This window comes from Danio aesculapii, chromosome 25 (assembly GCF_903798145.1).
Source record: "Danio aesculapii chromosome 25, fDanAes4.1, whole genome shotgun sequence".
In the NCBI taxonomy this organism is placed as follows: domain Eukaryota; kingdom Metazoa; phylum Chordata; class Actinopteri; order Cypriniformes; family Danionidae; genus Danio; species Danio aesculapii.
In genome coordinates, this window is record NC_079459.1 from 10,304,068 (window position 1) to 10,321,577 (window position 17,510).

General features: G+C 37.1%; 1 protein-coding gene across 1 annotated transcript in view; it reads right to left on the reverse strand.

Annotated features, from left to right (window-relative positions):
- Positions 1-17,510, reverse strand: part of brsk2a (BR serine/threonine kinase 2a) — a 328,235-nt gene that overhangs the window by 149,266 nt on the left and 161,459 nt on the right. Inside the window, exon 2 of the mRNA XM_056451941.1 lies at positions 6,938-7,032. Within this exon, the coding sequence (XP_056307916.1) occupies positions 6,938-7,032 (95 nt within the window). The remainder of the gene's footprint in view (positions 1-6,937; positions 7,033-17,510) is intronic.

A 17,510-nucleotide genomic window follows, 5' to 3' on the forward strand; every position in this document is an offset into this window, starting at 1 on the left:
TTACCATGGATAATGAGCTTTAATCAGGCCCAGAGCTCACAGGAAGCACAATCATCAGAGCGCTGATGTTCAGACTAGCCACTCGCTGTGCCTCCTCCTTCCACACACACACATAGACACATGCGCACACACAATTCAGCTATCTTTGTTGATACAGGTCATAGACTTTTATTGCCTTTATACAAACTTATCAATTCTTTCTATCCACTAGTACTAAACCTACCGTGTGCCAACTTTTTAAAAAATGTCAGGTTCTTGTGAGGACACTATAGGCATAGTCTCCATATTGTCAGTGTTAACATGGGGGAAAAATACAATATATACAGTTGAAGTTAAAATTATTAGCCATCCTGTCAATTTTTCAAATATTTCTAAAATGATGGTTAACAAAGCAAGGAATTTTTCACAGTATTTCCTATAATATTTTTTTCTGCCGGAAAAAGTCTTGTTTGTTTTATTTCGCCTAGAAGAAAAGTTTTTTTTTTTTTTTTTTTAAACATTTTAAGTAGGGACGTTCAGACTAGAGCTGAAGATCTTTGCCCGATCTTTGGGTTCAGGCTTAATTTCTGTCATTTTTGATTGGGTCAGGCCGGGCTCGGGCTTGAACAGTGAATGAACAGTTGTGATGTGATGCATTTCGATTAGCACGAGAAAGTAATCAAATCGCTTGTTACAACATAAAAACCAGTCCCTGCAAAGGTGAAACAAATGATGATGGAGAAGTCTAAAAGAGATTTTGCGGATTCCGGATTTTGCAGAGTGGGAAAATGTACAGCAAGCTGACAGGTAAAATGACATCTATAGATTCCAAAACTTGCAAAATTAGCCAGATTAGTAGTACTACTGTATGCATGATGGCCAGCAGCAGCAATGAAGGGTGTTCAGTGCTGCTGGACGCACCATCAGTGAGCGCAGCACTGCGCTAAAGCCATCTAAAGCCATGGATTCAATAAAGTTCCTCCACAAAAACACGTAGCCTAATCTTGGTGAGAAAAGGATTTTCAAATTAAAACTAAATATTAATTCAATCATATTTAATTCAATAATTAATAACATAGTCACAGTATATAGGCTTATGTTGGTATTATTCTTTTAATATTCAGCTTTACCATCGCCGGATTGTGTAGAAAAATGACGAAACTAATCCCACAGAGCCTTTATATTAATTTCTTTATTGCCAAATACTCGTCATAATTTAGAATTTATTTTAATTTAATTTGTTAGGAAAGACTTAAGCAGGTCACACACCAGAAGCGCCGCTTGGCGACACGCCACGTAGCGCCACCCAGCGCCATACATTTCAGAATTCTAAACATTTCTATTAGGGTACACACACCGGCGCCGCAAGACGGCAGCTGTCGGCGACTGTCCGTGGCACCCAGCCACGACTCAGGACACTGTTCATTTCTCTGCCACAGAGCGCCATCTGATTAGTTTCATGTTAAATACCATGCAAATGTCCGCGTCTGGTGTGTAATACATTTAACTGTCATGTGCGCGCCGAGCAGCGCTTCCAGTGTGCGACCTGCTTCAGTTTTATTGGTGTGTTGGCCAATTTAAAGGATAAGTGTATGCCTAGGCCTATTTAGAGTGCTGAGATGTTATGGTGTTACAGAGGACTTATTTTATTTCTTTGTTCCAACTCCTAAGTGGCCTATACGTTTGTTATGAATAAATTATGATAAAACACGTATAAACAACTCATTCTTGAAAAAAGGCAAAAGAGCTGTGTGCATGTGCACATTTGAATGATGTCAGGCTGTAAATGGGTTTGGGCTTCTAAAAAGCTGTCAATCAAAATGTACTTGTCGGCCTAACTTTTATGGCCCAATTACAGCTCTAGTCCAGATCCGATCATGTGATTACATGGTTTTAGATTTGATCGGAATATATATTATATATTCCGAATTCGAATATATAATAAATGTCAGATTCCGATCAAATCTAAGATCGGACCCGATTTCCGATCACAGGATTGAATACTATATATATAAAAAAAAAATTCAAAGGGGGGCTAATAATTCTGACTTCAACTATATATATATAGTTGAAGTCAGAATTATTAGCCCCCCTTTGAATTTTTTTTTTCTTTTTTTAAATATTTCCCAAATTATGTTTAACAGAGCAAGGAAATTTTCACAGTATGTCTGATAATATTTTTTCTTCTGGAGAAAGTCTTATTTGTTATATTTCAACTAGAATAAAAGCAGTTTTAAATTTTTTATGAACCATTTTAAGGTCAAAATTATTAGCCCCTTTAAGCTAACTTTTTTTCGACTGTCTACAGAACAAACCATCGTTATACAATAAATGGCCTACTTACCCTAACCCCCCTAGTTAACCTAATTAACCTAGTTAGGCCTGTAAATGTCACTTTAAGCTGAATACTAGTATCTTGATAAATATCTAGTAAAATATTATTTACTGTAATCACGGCAAAGATAAAATAAAGCAGTTATTAGAAATTAGTAATTAAAACTCTTATGTTTAGAAATGTGTTGAAAAAATCTTCTCTTCGTTAAACAGAAATTAGGGAAAAAAATAAACAGGGGGGCTAATAATTCAGGGGGGCTAATAATTCTGACTTTAACTGTGTGTGTGTATATATATATATTCTCATTATTTTTTAGCACATCTATAGTTCTGCGGTGGCACAGAGTTAGATCTCTTTCTTGACTTCACACAGAAAAAGCAACGCATGTGGCATGACATCACTTTGTTGCACAGACAATATTGGTTAAATGCCGGCAAAGTACAACATGTAAGCAGCTTGAAGCGGGAAGCGCATTTATGTCTGCGGTCTTGAGGTATTATGAAGTTGATGACGACAACATTGCCATTGCCAACACTGTGAGATGTAAACTTGGCATTGCAAGAGATAGAAAGGAAAAGGCTACATTTAACACAACAAACCTGATAAGACACCTCAAATACAAACGTAAAACCTCAATTTGAAAGGATCTGTAGCTTCCATGTCTCTGCTAAGCCTTTATGTATTACATAAGTATCGGATGGGTTTCGGTATCAGTAGATAATCAATCAAAACCTGATTGGGACATCTCTAATTTTAAGGTTGATATTATTAGCCCCCCTTTTTTAATTAATTTGATTTATTTTTTATTCTATTAATACTGACTTCAACTGTATAATATAATAAAATAACAATAACGCTGACAATGTATGAAAAGTGTTTATACTGAACGACACATAAAACCTAACAAGGTGATATTTTTATCACAAATTTACACTCTTCAAAACCTATACAGTAAAATTACATGTATTATTAACTCAAGATTTTGTTGAAAAAAAAAGCACCCAAACATTTAGCAAAGTATCTCCTTTCGACTTTCAAAGTAAAAAAGAAGGTCAAGTGAGTTGAGTGAAGACAGGATTTGATGTTTGGGTCAACCTTTAAGTCCAAACTGCAATCCTTATCTAACTGTCATAGCTTCCACAATATCAGCTTTTTTATCTAATCCTCTTTCTTATAATCCTTCAAAGCAACTGCTGTGAATTTGGCCCTTGTGTGCTTGTGTGGACATCACACCATACAAAATCAAAGGTGTGGAAACTCAAGAGAATAACTGTGAGAATCTCATTCCCAGTGGCACATGGTATCAGGTTGTAGGTGCCAGGACGGAAACGGAGAATGAGACATTTGCATTTAAAAAGGTGACATTTGCGATGCTGCTCTGGAGGTGCAGAAATGAGAGGAGAGACAGGTGCTGGGATAGCCCAGATTCATCTCGGTGACAGAAGGACAACAATGAGAATGTCAAAGCCAGCACACCAAAACACACATATAAGCATGCTCCGGAGGCTTCTGTCAAAAATACCACTGACAATCCACCCCCTCATCTCTCAAACACAGGTGGAGATAAATTGGGGACTGTTCAAATCGACTTTTACCTCATACTGAAGTAATTGTGTAAAAAAAAAAAAATCAAACACAGCTGAATTTGTTGCAGTCGCATTAAAGTTCAGACGAGGTGCTACATGCATTATTTATGCAATATGTGGAATACATTATAATGTAAACACAGACTGTTTAGACCCGAGGAGCATATGATTATTAGGAGTTTAATCATCTTCATTGCTTTTGAAGTGTAGTCAGGTCATTTGGAGTTCAAGTGGCAAAGCCGGTGCTGACGAGACTGGGATTCTGATTGGTTGCCATGAGCTCAGAGAGCTGTACAATTAATGTACAGATTTATGCAGAGTGCAAAATGTGCTTTCAGAAGTCCCATTGTTTTTGAAGATGGTCAGATAATAATGCCAGACTTTAAAAAACGATTAGCTGACTTTACATAATGAAATGGGAATAAACTTGTTCTTAACATTAACATTTCTAAGCAAATGAACTACATTACTTGACAAAAGTGACAAAACAAATAATAACTTGACTTCTGGTTGATAATTTGGTGGCAGAAGGTAAATCATGGTTTGTAGTTACATTCAGTATGGGGGTGTGGGAGAGATCTGCAGAGTGGATGGCAACATCAACAGCCTGAGGTATCAAGACATTTGTGCTGCCCATTACTTTACAAACCACAGGAGAGGGCGAATTCATCACCAGGATTGCACTCCTTTTCATACTTAAGCCTCCACATCAAAGTTCCTGAAAGCTAAGACGGTCAAGGTCCATTAGCCATCCCAGTCACCAGACATTAACATTATTGAGTATGTCTGGGGTAAGATGAAGGAGGAGGCATTGAAGCTGAATTCAGAGAATCTTTATGAACTCTGGGAGCCCTGCAAGAACGCTTTCTTTGCATTCCAGATGACTTTATTAATAGGTTATCTGAGCCATTGCAGACATGTATGGATGCAGTAGTCCAAGCTCATGGGAGTCATACACAATATTATTTATTTTTCCAATGCACTATGACTTTATGTTCTATGCTGTACATTATTTCTGTTAAGTGACAAGACTTTGGTCATGCGCACAAAACAAACATAATATTTTAAAAGGACTTTAATTATTTTGCTTAGTTCAAAACACTTCTAATTTACTTAAAACCAATTAAAATTTATTTATTAAAATCAAAAACTAAATTAAATTGGTTTAAATGAACAAAATTGAAATATGATTAATATTTTTTTTTCAATTTATGGATAAGTATACAAAAATATGTTAACTTAACAATTTAACAGTTCCAAGTTACAATGGGTTTACTCATATTTTTAAGCAAAAACTTGTCGCTTTTAAGGCAAAAGATTTACTCACGCTTTTAAGTAAATCATATTTTTTACAGTGCATGGATTTTATATCACCATGTAAGATTACACTAAGTTACCTTCTTACATAAAATTATATAAAATTTATATACATTTACAATATGTTATTTAGAATACTTGTGTTTATGCTTATACATTATATTATTATATATTATATATATTTCAAACAACTAAAATATCAATGAATCACTTTGTTAAACTGTAGTTTTTTGATGTTGAATTTTCAACATCAAAATTTGACAGAGCAAAGTCTGAGCATGTCTGTAAAATGTAAAAATGTACTGAAAATGTACTAGAAAATGTACTGGAAGTTTATTACTGTAATTCAGCACCAACCCAGACAATATTTCACTTTAAACTATTAAAAATGTAATAAAAGTAACTTTTTAAACTTTTCAGTGTTGGAAGTTGTTGAAAGGTCCCATAATGCATTTCAAAAGCATAAAAAAACAAGTAAAACTTACAAAATAAAAACATGAATTAAAAAAAAAAAAGCTGCTAATTTTTTAGATATTTTTACAGTATATGCTGGCTGAATTAATTAATTGCTCATCTCTGGGAACTATAAATGCTTTCATCATTAACAGCTGTTCAAAAAAAGCAAAGCTATTCTAGATTTGCATCAAAAAATCTATATTAAAGCAGTCTACAAGCTACACCAAATAAATTCCAAATAAAAATAAGCATCTCATAATTTCGCACACCTCCCTTGAAAGACTATTATCCTTAATCAGGATATTTCATCTCTAGTTACGGTGTTTTTGTACCCATGACTGTTTTCATCAGAGGAGATAATTATGGGCAAACGATTACCCAGAGTAAAATTTTACACACCATAAACAATATACTGCTGTTGTAGTAGCCGTTTCGTCCATTCATTTATTTGTTTTAGTTTTAATTTGGAATGATTTTATGATGAAGAAGATGTGGGAGTGGGAATATTAAACACCCAACGTTACACTTTAGTTGTTCGAAACTTTTATAGCTTTATTGTTTCTATCAAATACAAATCATTCAATAAAAATAAATGGTAACTATCTCCAAAAACTACTGAGGGAAAAAGCATCATAAAAATGTATCCTAAAGCAGTCAATATGACAGGATTATGGATTATGTCTTCCAAATAATAGTTATTAACAGAGTCCACTGAAAATTAGAAAGATCTGAATATTCAATATGCATATGCAAAAAAATGAAATAAATAAATAAATAAAATAAAATAAAATCGAAAACAAACGCATAAGAATAGCAATATATTTTAAGCAGTGTTATGGAATATTTGCAACTGATTCTACGGTAGGAAGGTGGGAGTTTATTAGACAAAATTTTAAATATATGTGGTACATGCTTTACGCAGACTACTATGTACTTTTTTTTGGGAGACAATGTCGTGATGACTTAGATTTAACAATATTGGATTCAACAATAATATCACAATACACAAATGTGTGTACAGTAGGTGTTCTTGTAATGTTATTTTGTCATTTGTGGAAGCCCTTGTTTAAAGTACCATTCAGTTTTACTGTAGAAAACAAAACAGCATAACTAGCATTATTGTGCTAAATATCTTCCTGTGTGTTTTACTGAAGAGAGAAAATCTTAAGTGCTTGAAAACACATTTATAATCTGAATTGAATTATTTGTTTAGGAAAATATCAATAGGTAAGCTAGCATTTCCCAAAGAAAGAATAAATCTTACCTTCATTAAGACGGACTCGCTGAGCTTTTCTCGGTTTACAATCTTTATGGCAACTTTCTGACATGTGACACAATGGACCCCAAGCTTTACAAGACCTAGAAGGGAAAAGAAGAAATAAGTCTTTAAAAGAAAAGCATTGGTCTGCAACTGCAACATTTGTCTGAATACAGAATTTTTTTGTTTAATCACAATGACACAAAACCTCTCATAGGTTCTTTTCACACACCAAAGCACAAGTTTTTTTATTGGCATCTGTGAATCATTCATATCTGAGACAAACTGCATCAAATATAGTAGATGAGCAAATCTGTGAGTGGAACGGATAGCATAAAGAAACCTAAAGGCCTTTCTGCTTTATCACTTATGACATGGAGTTTCATGGTGCATGAGCAGCATGCTGGCTCAAGGAAATCGTTTCTCTGAACAAAATGCCACATGGTTAACACTTTTATTAGTCAAAGTGCTAAATGTTGCTTACAGATTCATGCATCGTCGTCCCCTCACTCCTAAATACTACAACATGTTCAAGGACTTACTGAAGAAAAATCTTTATCGTAAATACCCCAGGTTTTTCCATGATTGTTGAGTAAGCTTTTTCAAACAAGGGGAAAAACCTCTAAAGTCATTTGCTGCTGCACACCTAGAAGTGTTTGAATACTTGGGTAGATAGACAGGGCTCAACGTCTGTGCATGACAAGATAATGCATGTTTCATTTCCTAAGGTGCACGCGTATCAGAAAACTGACAAGTGCATAAACGAAAAATGCTTTGATTTGCAAAGGACGCGGTGAATGTTTTTCGTGTGTAATAATGTGCAAGAACGTCACCACCTCATCCCAACCACACTCAAATAATTGTAGCTGCTCGTTCAAGCTAATAAATGAGCTAAATCAACACATGGTAGCACAGTGGCTTAGTTCAATTCAATTCAATTCACCTTTATTTGTATAGCGCTTATACAATGTAGATTGTGTCAAAGCAGCTTCACATAAAAGGTCACAGTAAATAGGAACAGTGTAATTCAGTTTGTAGTGTTTAAGTTCAGTTCAGTTTAGCTCAGTTCAGTGTGGTTTAATAATCACTACTGAGAGTCCAAACACTGAAGAGCAAATCCAACGATGCGCAGCTCTACAGATCCCGAACCATGCAAGCCAGTGGCGACAGCGGAGAGGGAAAAAAACTTCACTAAAGGCGGAAGTGAAGAAAAAAAAACCTTGAGAGAAACCAGACTCAGTTGGGCACGACCATGGAGACTGTCGTCACATAGCAAGGTCACTGGTTCGAGTTCCGGCTGGGCCAGTTTGCCTTTTTGTCTGGAGTTTGCATGTTATCCCAGTGTTCATGTTCATGTGCTCCGGTTTCCCCCGCAGTCCAAATGCACTAGGTGACATGCACTATAGGTAAATTAAATAAACAAAATTGGCACACGAATGAGTGTATATGTGATTCCCAGTACTGGGCTGCGGCTGGAAGGGCATCCGCAGCACAAAACATATGCTAGAATTGTTGGCAGATCATTACACTGTGGTGACCTCTGATAAATCAGAGACTAAGCCGACTGAATGAATGGATGAATGAATCAACACAGTTGTTGAGTTTTTGGGGCACAACTTAATTGATTCATGTTAAATCAATCGATTTGTGTTGGGACAACATTAGGGGGTTGTGTGGAATCCTGCATTTCTTAAAGTGCAAATGCGCATCCAGGATGACACTCAACAGACACTCATCAACAACCTCTGCTGTCATGTAACTCAATGACTCTATGAGCTAAAGAAAACAATGTGGTTTTGAGGGTCCTTAGAAGGATAGTTCAGTCAAAATAATTTTTTACACATTATTTACTCTCCCTCCAGTGGTTCCAAACCAGTTTGACTTTCTTTCTTCTTTTTAAAGAGCCCATATTATAAAGCTTCTGTAGCCAAAACAAATTCCTTGTGTGTGTAAAGCACACTTGGCAATAAAACTGATTCTGATTCTGATAAAACTGATTCTGATATAATGGGTTCCTGAAAATGATCTTCCATATAGTGTGTCACACAGCTCTAAGTGAAGTGAAATGTCTAGATAAGGCTTAAATCTGTAAGTGTACAGTGTTTAAAACTGTTGATTCATCTATAAAAGAGTCGACTCATAGTGCTTCAAACGAGTCGTCTTGATAATGAGTCATTAGGTGTTTCGTGATGACGCGGCTACGAAACACAAGTAGTTGCGCGCGCAAACCCGGGAGATTTGAAACCTGCGGCCCCGCCCACTAACAGAAAAAAAGCAACACACACACACACAGAGACACACACAGACACCGGTCGAATGAAGTCACGCTGTGCAGATGGATATTATTGACAGTCTAATCAAAGATGAAACCTCAGCAATATAGCCCAGCCTTGAGCAGATCGAGTGCTTATGGAAACTACATGCTTACAAAGAAGACTTCATCAGTTTGTTAAAGGAAGGATCAGTAAAGACTGTCAGAACATGGATCAGTGCATCATGAATCAGTTTCTTCCCCCATTTTACAAGTGTAAGTACGTGCGATTAAAATTATTGCCTCGTTTACTCTAGTTTGCAAATTATGTATTTTTTATCTGTGTTTTGTTACTTGTAACTGCGTGTAATGTATCTGGTTAACTCTTTATGTTCTCATATCGCGTGTAAAGCCACGTTGAAAACGCGACGTGTGTCGCTTTGTTTACGGATTGTCAGCTGTTTCTACACACATGCAACAGTCAAGTTTCAAAATAGTTCAGCTCAGGTTCGAGGTGAGGTGTCTAAATTGCACCCAGCAAGCTGAACTGGCGCTCTAGGCATGTGTGTTGTGTTCTCTGGGGAGGAGTGTAATGTGTGTGCGTAGCACAAGCTGAACTGCCGCTCTAGGCAAAGGATGATCACGCCGCCCTAAACGCGATAGTGAAAACGAAAGGGACCCGTTAGTAAAGTGAGGACTGGGTCGCGGTTGAAATTGAAGACGGGTGCGGTGGGGGGGGGTTATTATTAACAAACATAACTGAGGACGCGGGTGGTGAGGGAGGTGACGCCGACGCCACTATGGACACGCCGGCCCTGTGTGTGTGTGTGTGTGTGTGTGTGTGTGTGTGTGGGTGTGTGAAAAGAGCAGGTAGACTGTGATGGGCTGGGAGATCTCCTCGCCAGTTCTTGGACTTTTTGCTTGATAAAATAGTTAGTCGTCGGTATTTTCTAGTCCATCGTCTGTTTTTACATTCACCCACTGGCAGCCAAAATCCACTATGAAGCGTGTATGCACTGTGACTACTTTTATATTGTTGATTATCTGCTGGGCATTTCACTCTGTCTCGCGCTGAAGCCTGTCAGTGTCGTCGACCAATCGCAGCAGGCTGTCATCGGTCCAATCAGCGCAAACTAGCTTCGCGCTGAGGAGGGGTTTGGGAACAAATGAATCGCTGAACGATTCATATGGGAGTCGCTGGGATAATTAGGTAAAAATAAATGCAGATTATAAGACCATGAAAGTGTTTTTTGACCTTGCATGCATATTAGACTGTTGTTGGAGACCCTTACAACCAAAATATGACCCTATTTCATGTATAATATGGACTCTTTAACACAAAAGAGGTTATTTTGAAAAAAACTGGAAACATGTAAGCATTGACTTCCATTGTGGGTTTTTTTTTTTTCGTATTATGAAAGGCTCTGGTTTTAGTTTTTTTGCATTCTTCAAAATATCTTTTTAAGAATTTAACAAAAGGTAGAAAGTCAAACAGATTTGGGACCACTCGAGGGTGAGTAACTTGTGAATAAACAGAAATTTTTGGGTGTGCTATCCCTTTAACATCTCAATCAGGTTCCTAGCCCCTGAGGTCTGGGATCAGTTGGTTGTGTACATGGATTTGGCAACTAGTAAGGCAGGGGTGTCAAACTCAGTCCCTGGAGGGCCACTGCCCTGGGGTGCATTTCCCAAAACCATCGTTAGCCCACTAAGGTTGCAAGTTCCGTCATTATAAACAGTTTTTTTGATTTGGTGTTCCCAAATCCATTGTTTCAACGAACATAGTTCCTGGTTGTGTTCTATTACCAGTTATCCCCCTATGCCCTATTCCTTTTGAACGTTCCAACATTTAAACTTGAAATGATTTTAAAAAAGCATTAAAGTCATCACTTGTAGGTGTAATTTGCTTTAAAAGTAATTTTTACAGTTCAGTTTTAGCTATCTTCATATTGACAATTGCGTTCCCTTTCATAGTGCACTTTGAGAACATTTAAGCCATTTTGAACACAGCCGTGGCTCATGACGAAAGCTATAGGTGACCTATTATTTAAAGGTGGAATTTACGTTACATCTCCAAAGCTTGTGAAAACAAAAACATATGTAGCATACATTAATGGTTTTAATTTATATTAGGCTATTTATTAAGAATTGTAGCTGTAGCCTTCTGTATATGATTTTAATTATCTGTATATAATAATTAATTTATTTTTATTATTACTTGTCTTAATAAATGGCCCACTGTAAATTACAACCATTATTGATTTATATGATTTATGTATGAGATTAGAATATGCTAAGTGGTTGTATGTTTTAGCATAAAATATGGTATATTCTCAATTATATTTGTAAAGGAAACATTGGTATTATATGCACCATTTACATATATTTAAGTTAATATGGAAAATGAGTGCATGTTTTTACCAAAACTAATTGGATTTTTTTTTTATGTGTGTGTGTGTGTGTGCGTGTATGTGTGTACGGACAATGTAAATTATAAAAAAAAAATGATGGCCATTTACCCTAAAGAAGTCATTACTCCACCCTGTTTAGAGCGTGTTTTTTGATGTTTTACGTGATAACTAATGTGGTTCAAACGATGGATCTGCGACAGAGAAACTACAGTTTTGGGAAACACTCGTCACTACATCATCGTTTATCTCCCAAACGATGCATCACGATGTAGTATTACCCAATTTTAAATTGATGAACACTGAACTACTAATTTGTGACCTTTGATAGGGTATATTCATCCATTCATTTAACTTTGGCTTAATCTCTATTTCAGAGGTCGCCACAGCGATATGAACCGCCAACTATTCCTGCATATACTTTTACACAGCGGATGTCCTTCCAGCCACAACCCAGTATTCGGAAACACCCATGCACATACACGCACTCATACACTACGGGCAATTCAGTTTATTAGATTCACCTATAGCACACCTTGAACTGAGGGGGAAACCAGAGCACCCAGAGGAAACCCATGCGAACACGAGGAGAACATGCAAACTCCACACAGAATTTCCAGCTGGACTCAAAACAGCGATCACCTTGCTGCGAGGCAACAGTGCTAACCACCGAGCCACCGTGCCACCCATATAGGGTATATCAAATTGGGATATATATTATATGGTTGTATCTTGCACTCTTCAAAGCATTCCTTTCAGGCACTCTGCCTTTACACGTGATAAAATGAGAAATTCAGTAGATGGAATTACATTCCAATGTCAGCCACAGCTAAATAAACAATAATGACACTTGACGGCAAAGACAATCAGTACAGATCCAATCATCAAACGTTAATGACCAGAAATAAAGGAGGGAAAAAAAATCATAATTAGGAAAACAAAAACATTAAGAAAGAAGGACAGAAAGAAAGAGAGAGAAAAAACAACACAAGACATTGTCAAATCAAAAGGATCTGTTTATGAGGGTGGAATAATTTGATTCACTTTGAGCACTGTGACCTATTCCAGTGAGCTATGATAATACACAAAGACGTTAGCATAAAATATATATGCAGAAAGCATATCACAGTCAGATGTCATCCAGCATGACATTATCAACAAAGATAGGGAATATTAAGTCCAAGGGCAGAAGAAATGGCCTTATCAAAAATAATAATAAAAAAATTGCAATGTGATGATGCTCAACGAAAGCCATTGTACGCTCTATCTCCAATGATAAGAATTCAAGTGCACTTGCTCGAGTCTCAGTGTATAACTTACAACAGGGCGGCCACTCGCTCTGTATCGATTTTAGTCTTTGTGAACCTTCCAATCAATAAATTACAAGCATGCTTGTCCACGGAACATCATAATAATTGTCAAATTCACAATCCTCACTCAAGGGTTAATACTTATTATATGCATTAGCATTCAGGGTGTTCCGTTGTCAGCCAAGAGTACACACACGCACGCACACGCACGCACGCACGCACGCATGCATGCACGCACGCACGCACACACACACACACACACACACACACAAACATCAATTCGGATGAAAAAAGAAGGGGTACACCCATACACTCACACAAACACACTCATACACTATGGCACATTTCGTTCATCAAATATAGCACATGTCTTTGGACTGTGGGGGAAACTGGAGCACCGGGAGGAAACCCATGCCGTTTTTTGAATTTACATTTGCATTTAATTATTTTGCTGTCATTTTTATTCCACAGCAACATAAAAAAATTAACAGTTGAAGTAATCCAATAACAAAGAAAGTTTTTGCCACACAAACATTGTCAAAAAAGCACTTTGTTTTTCTCCATTTCCATCAGTTGGTGGAATCTGGGTTACTTGCCCCTATAGGTGAAAACCTTGAGCGTCGTCTTCCCCTAAAAACTTGTTTTATTTTGTGAGGGAGAACAAAGTCAACAGCTGTGGATCTCCATTGAGTAAGGCTGCTGTCAAGCTCATTTTATTCACTTTTATAAGCTTGTGTGGTACAAAACAATGACAAAATTCACATTTATAAGATATAAACCGATATAAACATGCAGAGCTTGTAGTTTGTCACTTCCTCCTAAATGAATTAACTTTTTATTTATCATGTCACTTCCAGTGTTGCCCGATTGGGCGGTTTCCTGCCCAATTGGGTGGTTTTGAAAATGATTGTGCGGGTGTAAAATGACATAGACGGGTGTAACAAAATTGCTCCACGCCCCCTGTAACATTTCACAGCACTTCACAGTAATGGAACCACTGCTATAATAGTTTGATTATATTTGAGATAACTTTACAGAAAATCCATTATTTATCCCCCATCATGACACACTGATATTACTGTATAGAATGGGTCAGCATTGTCATGAATTTACTAGAAAGGTCTGTCAAGAGAAAATAGGGTAAAACTTTAGTTTAGGTCACAATTCATGCTATTAACTACTGGCTTATTACCTGCCTATTATTAAGATATTAATTCATTATAAGTTGTAAAGTCGGATATTATTCTGTATTTCTGATCTTACCCGAAACCTAAACACAACTTCAACCTTACTTATTATTATTAAATGTCTAATTTGTAGTTTATTAAGATAGTAGTGTTAGTTAATGGTTTGTTAATACTGTGACTTGTAACTTAAACTAAAGTGTTACCAAAAAATAGTAATGCTGATTTGGCAAAATTAGTTTGAATGTCTTAAAAAAAAATATATATATATATATATATATTTGGCAAAATTAGTTTGAATGTCTTAAAAAAATATATATATATATATATATTTGAATAGAATAGATAGATCTATAACCAGAATGACAGAATAATAGTTATACAAACATATTATATGGCAAAATCCTAATATAAACTGAATATCTAGTGCTCGTTGACAAACATATTTGTTTCCTCTACAAAACAAAATGTGCTATGAATAATACTGAAAAAACAAAACAAACAAACAATAAACGGAAAAGTTTTCTAAGCCCCTTCACACACGTGTCTCCTGTAACTGCCTCCTTATTAAAAGAGCTCCTTATAAATAATTCAAAAATCTATAATTATGCATTCCTTTTGCTGACGTGGAGTTGGAGGCATTAAAAATAGATCTGAGCGGAACGGCAGCACAAGCCCCAGTGGAGTCACGCCGCTGTTTTGACTGCCTCTCTTTTTCTCGCCACAGCTAGATCTGCAAAGCTCTCGCCCTGTCGTCCAGAAGGATTTTTTTTCTTCTTTTTTGTCTCTGACAGGCCCTATCGCATTGTCCCCATCCCACACTGGACACGTCACTGACAGGCTGCTGAAAATATGGATCCCTCTTGACAGTGCTGCTAAATTTGTTGATGGGGTGGCCGGGGGTTTTGCTGGAAGCCTTTTTTTGTGCAAGAGTCTGCTTCAAAAGCACTTTGAATCATCACCGCAACTTAAAGGACCTGTGTTTTTTTTTCTTGGCAGTGTACACATACATGTTTTTGTGTACGTAGGCGTCTGTCATTTCAGCAGAAAGACCTTTACTGCTCAGCCCTACGATACCTTCCCCCCGGTAAGGGTGATGAAATTTTGAGGAGGTGCATGCATACATTTGAATGTCAATTAGACTCCGCTGACAGGTCTGACAACGTGTGCAGACAGTCAAGTGTTTGATTGTTGAAGCAAACGTAGTCACATGTGACAAACGGGGCCACCTACTGTCATCTGTTCCACCGTAATGTGGTTAAATGTTCGATATAAGGAGCACCTAAAGGGAATAAACTGTAATAGGTTTCTTACTTTAAAAAAAATGTCATATTTGTCACTTTTAGCTTTTAGGGTCCTTGTTTGTTATTGTTTTAAAGAGCCGTGTTTTAAAGTGCAGTGTTTATTACAGCTCCAAGTGAATGGAAACATCCAGCTGAGGTTTAAATATGAAAGTTCACTGTGCACCATGTTTAAAACTATTGATTATTTTGTGTCGACTCAGAGGCAGATGAATGATTCATCCTTTGTTTGGATCTTTTGCCTGGATGCGTCCACGTTGATACGAGACATCGCCAGATGTGAAGTGCCAGATCCGGTAAAATGTGAACACGTCTGCGAGGGATCTGCTGGCAGCTAGCTCTCTGCAACTCTCACATGGTTACCCACTGAAGCTAAGCAGGGCTGCGCCTTGTCATGGAAAACCACATGAAAAAGCTAGGCTGCTGCCGAAAGTGTTAGTGAGACTAGCAAGAGGCGCTCAACCTGCGGTCTGTATGAGTCCTAACGCCTCAGTATAGTGAAGGGGACTGCTCAGTGAGCACCGTCTTTTGAATGAGACATTAAAAATCCCAGGATGTCCTTGAAAAAGTGTAGAGTTTAATCCTGGCATTCTGGCCAAATTTACCCACTGGCCTCTAAACCATCATGGCCTTTTAACCATCCCCATATCACAAATTGGCTTCATGTCTCCTCTCCATCAATCAGCTAGTGTGTGGAGTGCGCAATTTGGTTGCCGTTGCATCATCCAGGTGGATGCAGCACACTGGTGGTGGATAAGGAGATTCCCCCCAAAAATGTGTAAAGCGCTTTGAGTGTCCAGAAAATCACTATATAAATGTAAGGAATTATTTTTATTATTATTATCATGGGGTTGATCATGACACAAAGATTACTATCACTGAGAAATGGCCAGACATGCGGCTGTGGTGGAATAAAGGGATAAAGTTTGTTTTTACAACAATACCACAGTTTAGCATGTGCTCATCCTGTCATTTTTCTGATGATTGATACAATAACCTACCCTGAAACGCAGAACCCGTTTGTTATTAAAGGAAGGATCAGCAAAGACTACTAACGTATGGGACTTTGTCAGTAACTGTTACACAGTTTATATGGACCAGTGTCTTCTTCCTACAGATCCTGTAAGTATTTCTTCTTCCTACAGAACATGTAAGTGTGATTAAAATTGTTGTCTCATTTTCTGTTGTTTGCAAAATATGTATTTAATTATGTGTTGTAACTTGTAGTAGCTCCGCACGACTTGTAAACACTTATCTATTATAGATCAGTGCTTGTACTGTATTTCTCAGGTTAAATCTTTATGGGGCTAATCACATATTGTGTTCAAAACCACACTGAAAACTTAATGCGTGCTTCTTACTTTACCGATTTAAATGCAATCTGTGCTTATAATCCTTTGCCATTTATTAATGTTATGGCGACCATCAGCTGTTCCTACACACATGGTGCATTCAATTTTCAAAAGAGTTTAGCTTTTTCCACTGCGTGGATTAATACTGAATGTGTGTCGTTGTTATTACTTGGGAGTATGGTTAAGAATAGATTATTTGCTGGTTTTTAACTGCATTGCTTTAATGCACTCAGCATTGGGCGCACACACGTATACTCTGTGCTACTTCATGACTGTGGTGGCCGTTTCTCTCCGTCTCGTGCTGAACGCAATCGACCAATCACAACAGACTGGGTCATTGGACCAATCACCGTAAATTAGCATCATGCAAAGAAGGAGTTTGGAAACCAATGAATCGCTGAACGAATCATATGGGAGTCGGTGGGATAATTAGGTAAATATAAATGTCACCATATACCCTTTCTTTGGTTTGCATGAATGATTTATACATAGACTATGTACATTCTTACAAATGAACACTTTTGTTTATTTTCAGTATTCTTTTGTACACTTTAGAGAATGAAACTTTAAAACAGTTTCGTTTTGCGTGTCCACTGAAGTGTTTTGCACTACATAAATGCAAACGTTTTGCAGTGCACCATTTTTCTTTTTCAGTCGGTTGCTACGATACATACACTATCTGTTATAAGTCTTGTCGCCTATCCAAGTTAACAGAAATAATGTACAATATAGAATATAAAATCATGGTACAGTGGAAAAAGAATTAATATTGT